The 10,860-nt window shown below is 40.7% G+C and overlaps 1 protein-coding gene across 1 annotated transcript; it reads right to left on the bottom strand.

Annotated features, from left to right (window-relative positions):
- Window positions 1-5,995: 5,995 nt before the first annotated feature.
- asip1 (agouti signaling protein 1) lies at window positions 5,996-6,776 on the bottom strand. The gene is made up of 3 exons (XM_034082084.1): window positions 6,611-6,776; window positions 6,431-6,480; window positions 5,996-6,151 (listed from the first exon to the last, which is right to left on the bottom strand). The coding sequence occupies exons 1-3, from the start codon at window positions 6,774-6,776 to the stop codon at window positions 5,996-5,998; spliced, it is 372 nt and encodes a 123-aa protein (XP_033937975.1).
- Window positions 6,777-10,860: the final 4,084 nt, after the last annotated feature.

Genomic DNA, 10,860 nt, shown 5'->3' with positions numbered 1-10,860 from the left:
GGGCCCCATGCCTCGTGCTGTCGTTCCTCCAGCTGTTGCTGGACAGGAATTGGCTTATAGCACGGTCGAAACATATGCTGCTGCCATTTCATCTTGCCACGTAGGTTGGGGTCAGCACGGTGTTTAGTCACCCTCTGACAAAACGTTTTCTACGGGGAGCACAGAGACTCAGACATGTGTCACGCGCTTTGGCGCCTCAATGGGTTTTGGCTTTAGTGTTACGCGCACTGAGTAAAGCTCCATTTGGATCAGGTTGGATCGGGGGTTTTTAATTGCATGCCCTCTCTCCTGCCTGTCGGCACTTAGAGAGTGGCCTTTTGTTCCCCTCTCTTGATCGTTTTTAACAAGTGAGACTCGATCTCTAATTTTTATAAACGACAGGTAGCCTGAGTAAGCCTACCTTCGTTCCCTGATGGAGAAATATTCATTTTTTAATGCTATATTCCCTGGGAATGGGGTGCTCCATTTACGCACGGCGAAATGGACATGGGTTATTATCTAAGTAGGTGTGTTTTGTGCTTCTGGTAACGGACGGAACCAGTGGGGCGTGGACTACATCCTGCTTCGCCCTTAACCCAATAGCGATAGCCTTAGAGGGTGAAGCCTTATACGATATAGCGCTGGGGTTACGTACTGTAACCCAGCTTCTATGAGTATAGGCGCAGCCCTCTAAGGTTCGGGCCCCACTGGTTCCGCGAATAGCTGAAGAAAAGCTGTTGGAGTGGATTGTAGGGCCTACTTCCTATTTATACAGGGTGTCTGCGGGGTCTTAAAAAGTATTAAAAGTTGATAAATCAATTTAGCGAAAATTAAGGCTATTGAAAAGTATTAAAAAGTATTAAACGACATTTTCCAAGGTATTAAGAAGGTCCACAGCAACGACAACATGAAACACCCTTTAATTTACTGAAACAACATGTCGGGAAAACCCCTCAAGGTGGCCCCATGCATAGCGTGCCATAAAATGCTGCTTCTTATTTTAAGTTTCGTTGCCTTGCTCCGCTCTGTGGGGGGGGGGGGGTTTATCTGCTGGTGGACTACCTGAGAGATATACAGCAGGAGAACACGCTGTCCACTGCGGAGAATAAACAGAAGGGCAACCATGCTCCGGGGTCTTCTTCGCTGCTGTTGGTGTATTTTGTGGCGGCAGCAGCGCCACTTACAGGCCTGGCATATGTACTACAGCGTGTCCAGCATTTCCAGCGGTCTAGTGTGAACGGACACGTTAATGAATCGAATGCGCTTGAGTTTTACTGTATGCGTCCTCGTGGGGCCGGGGTCTAAGCCAAACTATATCCGGTCACAGAGATCTGCTATTTCAAAGTAAGGTCAACACATATCGACCCTAAATATAGTCTATATTAAGAACGAGAAAAGTCTTAACATATATATTGTTTTTTGTAAACATATGACAAATGTGTGAGGGTGATGACGTCAGAGCATCGTCCTATGTGCCGGGCTTAGCCCCGGACAACCCCAGCCCAATGTAACCCCTGGGTATTTGTGAGGGAGCTCCTATATGGCATTACCCCGCTGAAGCTCACCAAAGTTTAATATATTTCATAGTTCAAAGTGTTGTCAATTGTTTTGTTTATTGGTCAAATACTGGTTTCTACTGGTTTCTGAGGAGTTTTACTGGAATGAAAGAGCACAGAGTCCAGAAGCAACAAAGCAGCACACTGCATTAAACCTGACCTTCACAGAGAGGTTGAAGTTCATGTGGAGAGGAGGCTTCAGTAGTCTGTCTGCACTCTGTTTAGTTGTGCTATCTTACAATCAATATAGTCAATGTGAGGTAAAGTGTGTCGCCAATGTAACCGGTTAGAACTCGAAGTTGCGATGAGGTCTTAAAATGTATGGAAAGGGTCTTAAAAGGTATTAAATTTGACTTCAGGATTCCTGCATATACCCTGTTATACGGAAGTGAGCCTGGAGGTGGGGCCCACGTCATAGGTGGGCGTGGAATAAGTCTGTCAGTGCTGCACACGTGCAGTGGGGATTACCCAATAGCGATAGCCTTAGAGGGCTGCGCCTATACTCATAGAAGCTGGGTTATATTACGTAACCCCAGTCTAATATATATCACTCAGTATAACAGGCCTACTCTCTTTATTTGCTGTAGTTTAGTAGATAACTACAAACAAAGAGTCGATATTTTTCTAAGGCCATTTAGTGCTTCACATAATAAAATAATAAATAAAAACGGCTGTAGCCTGATTATGCTGTAGTAGGTGTGTGTGGTACAGTATGTAGGTGTGTGTGTGTGTTGTAAAGTGCGTAGATGCGGCAGACAGATGGGTCTCAGTTGGTTTGGTGTCCTCTGCTTACTTTTCATACTTGTAAATACAACTTTTGGCCAGCTGTTGCCACGTAATAATGAACGGACGTCTCTTTAAAATGACCGCTCAGAGGAGAGGAGTTCTCATTTCTTTAAACGTCTGCTGCTTTCTCTCCTTGGTTCCCCTCCTCGGTCCTCCACTCGCATCTCCTGTGGGTGGGACTAAGTATCGAGGATAGGAGTCGAGGAGGGGAAATTTAAGAATTGAGAAGCCTCTTTGGTCTCTACCTGACCGGTCTCGACGCTGTGTGTGTCCGTCAGGAAACAAGCTGTTAACAAGTAGTTCCAGCAAACATACACTGATAAACTGCGATGTTAACAGCCGCATGATAACCTCATATGTTTTAACTTAGGATCGTACCAGGGTTTCCGTTCGCCGGTAATTACCGGTTTTTAGCTGGTAAAATGTATTAAAAACCGGTAAATTCAAAACCTGCCGGTCAAAATGTCTGGTAATAATTAGGGAGGCTCCGATCGATCGGCCGTCGGTCATTATCGGCCGATATTCACTCTTAATAGTTTGATCAGTGCTCTCTATAAAGGCCGATCAGGAGAACTGGATCTGATCGATATGGACATAAACGCGAGTGAAGTGTAACCGGACAAGAGAGAGAGATCAGATCAGCTGCTGAGTCTGACCGAGACACGCAGCTCTGCATAATCACCTGAAGCCCCGCCCTCTGTTTAGCAAGCTGCACAATAGAGTCTTGCTGCAGACCGCAGCAAGGAGGCGGATCCTATAGGGGCGTTTCCTATAGTGAACGACGGGAGCCGGCTCTCGCCCGCGAACGAGCCGTTTTTTGTTTTGTTTTTGCGGAGGGATCTAGATCGGCATGAAGGCACATTATGTGCAATGTGGACATTATCCCGCTTATTACACATGGCCACATTCTCAACAAAGTAACGACATGACTCCCAATAATAATTGAAATGCTTTTATGGATTTAGAAAAAGATTTTATTGATTTACATTGACATGCATCCACTAAGAAAAGTACTCCGTTGTTACTGTTTAAAAAGGAGGGTTTCTGACCCATTACTTCTCTTCTTACTTCTATAAGAATAAAACACGGAGGACGGAGATCTCTTTTTGTCCCCCTCTTCTCCCCGCTGCAGCCTAGCAGTTGATCTCAAAGCACGCTCCCCTCTCCTGCAGGGAGAACAACTATATTTATATACTTTATATAGGTTGATACAGTAGCCCCTTTTTTTAAATAGTTTTTATAGGTGTTGCCATCTGTTTTGTGTAGCGTGGTTCTACAAGCAAGTCAATGCATTAATTGGGTGGTATCAGAGAGTTACACGGGTCTGTACATGCAATGAAAACAATTGGCCACAGCAAATAATTTATATTAAACATGTAATTTTTACTTTTGAATACTTTAGTACAAAGGATGTCTTGAATAATTTAAGTGATATATGTGTACACATATAAATCATTAGTCAAAACAGGGCTACATTTGATTTAATTAAAAGGTATAATATGTGGTAAACTGAAGAGCCCTTGGTGAGCCGAAAGAGCCGGCTCTTCTTGGTGAGCCAAATGATCCGGCTCTTCTTGGTGAGCCAAATGATCCGGCTCAGCAAGAAGAGCCGGAATTCCCATCACTAGAACAATGACTTCTTCTGCGAGGATTTATAAAAGCAGCTGGAATCCCTTAAGTTGCTATTGGATAATAAAAATTAGGAAACGCCCCTATAGGAAACGCCTCCTTGCTGCGGTCTGCAGCCAGACCCATCTCGAGCTGCAGGAGCTGCATGAGAAACTGACGTGCTGTCAGGAGAGAGAGGGAGGGAGAGGGGAAAAGAGAGGATCCGTTTCTCCCGTGTTATTATTCAAATATAATGTAAACTTTTGAATAATGTACGTTATCTACTACAAGTAGTTTGTTTCATTTCATTTCATTTCAAACCTTTATTTAACCAGATTGGTCCCATTGAGATCATAGATCTCTTTTTCAAGGGAGACCTGCAAATGTTTGAATGTAATAATTATGGTGTTTGTTGTTTGTGGAATAATTTATTGAAAAATGCATCTGAATTTTTCGATCTGTTACGATTATAAACTGAAGCAATATAAAAATGAGCCCCGTGAACTGAGTTTTAAACTGAAGCATATCTGCTCATAGTCCGGTAATTACATGCTAACGGAAACTCTGCTACACAACTCTTATTATTATTGAAATATGACCGGTAAGTTTCAAATTAGTCCGGTAAAATAAATTCTGCCCGGACATTTGACCGGCAAGGAAAAATCCTAGCGGAAACCCTGGATCGTACCTGTGTTTAGTCTAGAAAAAGGTAAATGTGTGCATTTTATTATAAAGTTGTGTATATTTACAGACTGTTGCAAAAACTAAGAAGCTTATAAACATCAGGTTTAAAACTAAAATAGCTTTACAAAAAACTCAACACAAACACAATGAAAGATGTTTGGAGTTTTATTTATCTAACAGAGGGAGAACATTATTACACCACTGGTGTTTTTTTCAAAATCAAAGACAAAATCAAAAAACAGTTACCATTTAAAATCCAAATTCAAGTTGAATCTATTTCAATTGTTGTCAAGAAATAACAACAAACAGAGGGATCAGCTGTTTTGCATGCATTTACTTAAATATTTAGACAAACAAAATGTTCTGCCACTAAAAAATAGTGTCTAGGCGGCAATTATGAAATCAGTAATGTTAAAGCTGTCTAACAAACATGAACAATTCTTGGGTGAAAGATTTCCAGATTTGCGGACTACGTTTAAATACGACAATACTAAAAACATATGATGACAGGAAGTTACAAAACATTGATACAAACCATGGAAACAAACTGGAAGCTCATCATCATTTTGGTAATCTCACTTTTAAGGTAACATTATCAAAGGTCATTTAAGTGTAGAAATGTGATTGTTAATAATTACTAAATATTGGGTTAGAGTTCTAAGACCACAAAGTAAATATTTGACTTGATTCAGGTTAAAGCTTACTTCTTGCCTTTGACTGACGTTACGAAATGTCCTCTCCAAATCTTTTAAGATGTTGAGAGACAATTTAAAAATCTAAAGGTTTGCGAGTGTCATAACATTCCTACAAGCAGTACATCCTGTAAGCGTTTAGGAAAGTTCACTGAAATAAAGTGCTTTCATGCAATGTTTTAAACCAATAGTCTCTATAAACAGATATCTGCATATTAATTCAGAATCTGTCGCCAATGAGACTTCGGTACCAGAAGCCCTCTGGTTTCTGTTTGCAGTCCAAGAAGTGTTGACCAATCATGTTTGAGCGAGCGTTGGTTGCATGCGGATAAACAGTCCGTGTGGAGAGAGGCTATTTTTCTGAGGACAATTTAGACTTTGATTCGCTTTTTTATTTCATTTATCAGCATTCAAACGTAGATATCTGTTCATATCGATTAATTGAAATGTCGTCTGGACCTAAAACACCTAGTCTCAAGGTCCTAATCTGACTGTCAATGATGACTGGCGAACTATGGAAGAAGTCAGGATCCGGAATTCCTGTCGTCAGACCGATAGCCTATAGATTCTGAGATTACCAAACCAAGGCCCAGAAGTTATTCACCTGTCATGGTGTCAACTTCAACTGGCTTGCTTTGGTATAACGTTTTGCTTTGATCGCTAGAGCTATATTAGTCTGCAGCTGGCTTTTCAGCAGCTTGGGTTTCCCATCCGACAGAAGCAGACAGTTCTGAAGAGCCGACACTGGCAGAAAGCACAGAAATCACAGCACACATTGTTTGAAGATTTACAACTTCCCCCCAGGGGAACGCAGTCAGCAGGAGGATGAGGGCGCTTCTTCTTTCTCTGAGAGAGAAGGAGAGAAGTATCAACAATACATCACCATACTGTTGGAATAAGATACAAAAAAAGTACTGCAGTGAGAACAAGAGAAACATTTTGAGTAAAATAAAATATGGAAATATTTACGTGCTTTGGTGACAATGCATAAAAAGGACAGATTGTCAGAGATTTTTACCATAGAAGTTGATTCTGTACATTTCAAATGTATAAAGTAAATAGTTATTTAATTATATAAATGTAATAGTGACACAGCTTAGTCTGGTTAGTTTTTTTGGGTAATACCTTTTTTTGTTTCTTTGTTTTCTTGTTCCTCTTCACTGTTTCTCGCAATTCTGAAAAAGGACATACGAAAATAAAGGTGCTTTCATGGAATTTTAGAGAAAAAAAAATGCATCATCTGCGTGTCCATATATAGTTTATCTTCATATAAGTGAATAATCACAGTTAAACTTGCAAACTTACCTACAATAACAACAGGAGGGGGGGATATGTCAAGGCTTTGAGACAGAGCGTCAAATAACACAACGCTCTTTGTGGTGAGACTCTCATCAGGGATCATGTGGGCGGAGGCAAGGAAGTGATCTGTTGCAGCGAGGACTAAGCAGCTCAGCAGCAGGAGGGCATGCATCTTTCTCTGGAAGAGAACACACAAAGACACTTAAATGTATGTTGTTTTGGAAAGAAGGTGAGAATCAATTATCCTCTTACTACAAGGTTTAGTCACTGGAAATAAGCTGTCAGTTGGTCCACACTGAAATATCTCATCAATGTTTCGATATTGGTCTTTAGCCTTCACATGATGTCTTAATAGATACACTTGTTGTTGCATGACTGCATACCTATTTGTTGTGGTGTTGTGCAAACAAAATCTACAAAAACATCTTATTGAACTAATATGTTTAGTGTCTGTTATGTTCCGTGTGAGCCTTTTGTGTGGGATCGATTTCAGCCACTGAAACATGTTCATGGCTCCCAAACGTGTGTGAATGTTAGCTTCCTTGGGCAGGTGCAACATGCATGGCAGCCCTTGCCTCTGTATGAATGAGTGAATGAAGCCATGTTTACGTAAAGTGCTTTGAGAAGTTGTAAAGACTGGATAAATGTCAAGAACCCAACGACCAAGGTGAAGTTTGTATAGGTTTACTTGCAAGTCATTACTAAAATGTGTATGTCTTCGCCAGTCTTTTTCTTGAGCTATCAAAAATGTAAAGTAATAACAAAAACAAAATGTGAAGAGTCGGTCTGCCCATTACCAAAAAAGGTCTCAATTACTATCGGATATTTTCTATTAGCCTTCAAATCACGTACTGATATATAATAGTGTTTTTCTTTAGCATTGAGGCCTACCTATTTGAAGCTTTTATTCAAATAGAATTGTATTTGTGTGATAATCTCAGGGTAAAGATAACAACGTCAAACAAAGTACAATAAAGTCCTGAATGTCTTGTTTAGGTGTTAATTGTCTTTATTTATTTTTACCTGAATGTAGATCTGCTTCCCACCTTAAGCATTATGGCAACAATTTGTTTGTTAGGAATTTTGGAAGCACAAAGGGTTAATCTGACTTCTGGTAATTTCCGGATCCTTTCAATGTGTGTTGCCATCCACAAATACGTTTGATGAATGCCAGCTGGTGTTCTGTTTCAACAATAACAAGTCCCTGATATTTCTTAGCAAATCTAACACGATGGTGTCCAATTATTTCTGTGTTTAACAATGTGGTGATGTTTACTATAACGTTTTACTTTTGCTAGTCATTTACTTTCTGATGACGTTGCTTTGACAATCTGTTACAGGAAACTGACATCACCAGTGTTCCTGCCAGCAGACTAACCCTGTAGGCCCTGAGCAGCGGCAGCAGGAAGTAGTGCCCACTGCCTCAGACATTGTAGTAATGATCACTAATCTTCATCTTTAGTGCAGCTGCTGACAATTAGCAGCTATAAGTAGAACAGTACTTTTTGCATAGAACTTAAAAGAGTTATCTAGATGTAAATACCATATGAACTGTTTCAAAATACATGGGATCCCTGTATTTACCTTTTAGTGCCAAAATTACCCTTATTGTCTAGACCAGTGGTTCCCAACCTGGAACCACTGGTTCCAATAATTTTTATTTTTTATACATATAAATTGTAAAAGGCCTTGTCTCTACATTACAATAAGAAATTGATTGATTCATTTGAATAAAAATGCAAGTTAGTAGCTATTAAAAAGGCACAGAAATGTATAATTGTTTCTTTAATAGAAATGTTTCTTCTGTCCGTAAAGTGTCCAAACCAGGCTTTTCTGGATAAGTGCATTTTTAAAACATAGTCATTGTCCATGCCGGTTTCAGTTGGATTATTTGTCACAGTTGCTCCGATTAGATCAGTCTCCTACATTTTGTAGAATATTTACGATTTTTGAATCCACATAAACACATTGGCAAAATCCGGCTTACTTTGAGCATGTGTTTTAAACAGTTTATGTTTATTAAGGATCCCCATTTGCTTTTGCTCTCGACAAAAGCTACTCTTCCTGGGGTCCGACACTTAAAACAATACAACAACATTTAGGACATAAGTCCTGACATCATTAAAAACATCACCAATATCATCAACAACATGCGATCAAATTAAATTAGGGTTCACAGCTCACAGGGGTACATGGTCATTAGTAGATGGCCCTTCAATCTCTTCTTGAAAGAAGTAAAGTTTCAGTAAAGTAGTTTGGCAATGAGTTACATTCCTTTATAGCTCTATAAGACACAGAAGATGTGTCCTGGGTTTAGGTGCCAGTAGATGGCCTGATGTAGCTTGTCTAGTCTTATGGTCATGCTCGTCTCTTGTGTAAACTATTTGATCATAAAAATGCAATGGTTTTTTGCTAAATTGGATTTTTTTTAGAAAAGTGATAACACGAGATTGCAGACGTTTCTTAACTGGAAGCCATGATAGGCTTCTATGCATAACTCCAATATGAGTGCGCTTCGAACAGTGGAGAGCTAGTCTGGCAGCCTTGTTTTGAGCTATTTGTAATTTCTGTAAATGTGTTTTTGCTGCTGATGACCATATGACCGGACAGTACTCAAGATGTGACAAAACCAGAGACTGAATGACTTGTTTCAAAGTGGTCGGTGTTACATACTTTGTACATTTTCTCGCCACAGCTATGCTCCTTCCTATTTTAGTTACGATACTGTCAATTTGCTTTGTCCACCGTAAACCAGAATCAAGAACAATGCCAAGCAACTTAGTCTCGTTTACCTGTTCCACTGGCTGACCAGCCGGCGTCAGGCTTAATTGAGGATTGCTGCTTAACATATCCGAACACCATTGCTTTTGCAATGTTGAGTACCAGTTTGTTATTGTTGACCCAGTCTTCTATGGCTTTAATCTCTATTTTAAATAGATAGTTTAACTCACTGCATGTTGATGCTGTACATTGTGGAATCATCAGCATACATTATTACACTGGACATATTTAATACGTAAGGAAGGTCATTTGTGAATATAGAATACAACAAAGGCCCAAGCGAACTCCCCTGTGGGACCCCACACTGCAACACCTTACTTTCAGAAAAGCTCCCATTGAAAAACACTCGCTGCCTTCTCCTAGTCAGGTAGCTCTCCATCCAACACATAGCAACAGAATCAAAGCCATAGCATTTGAGTTTGTTCAGCAGCAGACTATGATCGATTACATCGAAATCTGCGCTAAAGTCTAACATCACAGCTCCTACAAGCCTCCTATCATCCATGCTCTTTAACCAGTCGTCGGTCATTTGTGCAAGTGCTGTACTTGTAGAGTGACCATCTCTATAGGCATGTTGTCATGGAGTGAACATCTGAGGCATGAACTCAATTGCACGACTCAAACTCGGACTCGGATAGTGTTTCAAAATAAAGACTTTACTGGGATTTGCACAGTAATGAAAATAAGGAAAACAAAACCACTCTTTCGAGGAAAACTAGAACAGTGATCAATAACATAGATCCGTGAGAAGTCCGTGAGGTAAGCAGGAACGTAGGTCATAGAGAGACAACGAACTGACAATCAGTGATGTACCTGAACGCGTTCAATGAACGATCGTTCATGAACGCGTTCATATTTTGGGCGAACGTGAACTGAACGTACTGTATTTCCGCTAGATGAACGTATTCTCAGCGCTGTATAACGGCGTTCAAAAGTGCGTTCATTCTCAGCACTGTATTATAACGGCGTTCAAAAGTGTGCCAGATTTCATATGCCTTTCAGCCGAAACCCGTACACCGTAAACAGGCTTCAAAATAATGCGGAAAACCACCCAATCTGGCAACAGCAAGCTGCCTGTGACGCGTACGCGCCTGTCACCCCTGGCTGTCGCACTAAAATATAAATATACTAAATATATCAGACTCCTCACAACAAACAATGTGGAACCGCGGAACCGGCGAGCATTGAATGAATTAGTATGGACGAAGCCGAGAGCAGCTGCAGCAGCACTCGCTCAGAGTGAGACTCTACGGCAGGGGTGGGGAACCTCCGGCCGTATACGGCCCGCGAGACAATTTGGTACGGCCCTCGAGGTAATTTATAAACACACGCAAAAAATAAAAAAATGAAAGAAATCTAGACCGCAAAAAAATTAAACAAGCGAGTGCCTGTTTTTCCTGGCCAAGGTCAGGGTCCTTGAACACAACACGAGCCTAACGTGTCATCACGTGGTATATGTCTCGACTGACAGGGGT

The sequence above is a fragment of the Pseudochaenichthys georgianus genome, chromosome 5, assembly GCF_902827115.2.
Source record: "Pseudochaenichthys georgianus chromosome 5, fPseGeo1.2, whole genome shotgun sequence".
Classification (NCBI taxonomy): Eukaryota; Metazoa; Chordata; class Actinopteri; order Perciformes; family Channichthyidae; genus Pseudochaenichthys; species Pseudochaenichthys georgianus.
This window is presented reverse-complemented; position numbering and strand designations above follow the sequence as displayed.

What these genes read in the sequence shown, in the direction of transcription:
- asip1 (XM_034082084.1), bottom strand. Translation starts at nt 6,776, where the DNA reads ATGCATGCCCTCCTGCTGCTGAGCTGCTTAGTCCTCGCTGCAACAGAT. An exon ending in CCCTCCTGTTGTTATTGTAG is followed by an intron (nt 6,481 to 6,610) that starts GTAAGTTTGCAA and finishes GTCCTTTTTCAG; the next exon opens with AATTGCGAGAAACAGTGAAG. An exon ending in AAACAAAGAAACAAAAAAAG is followed by an intron (nt 6,152 to 6,430) that starts GTATTACCCAAA and finishes CTTCTCTCTCAG; the next exon opens with AGAAAGAAGAAGCGCCCTCA.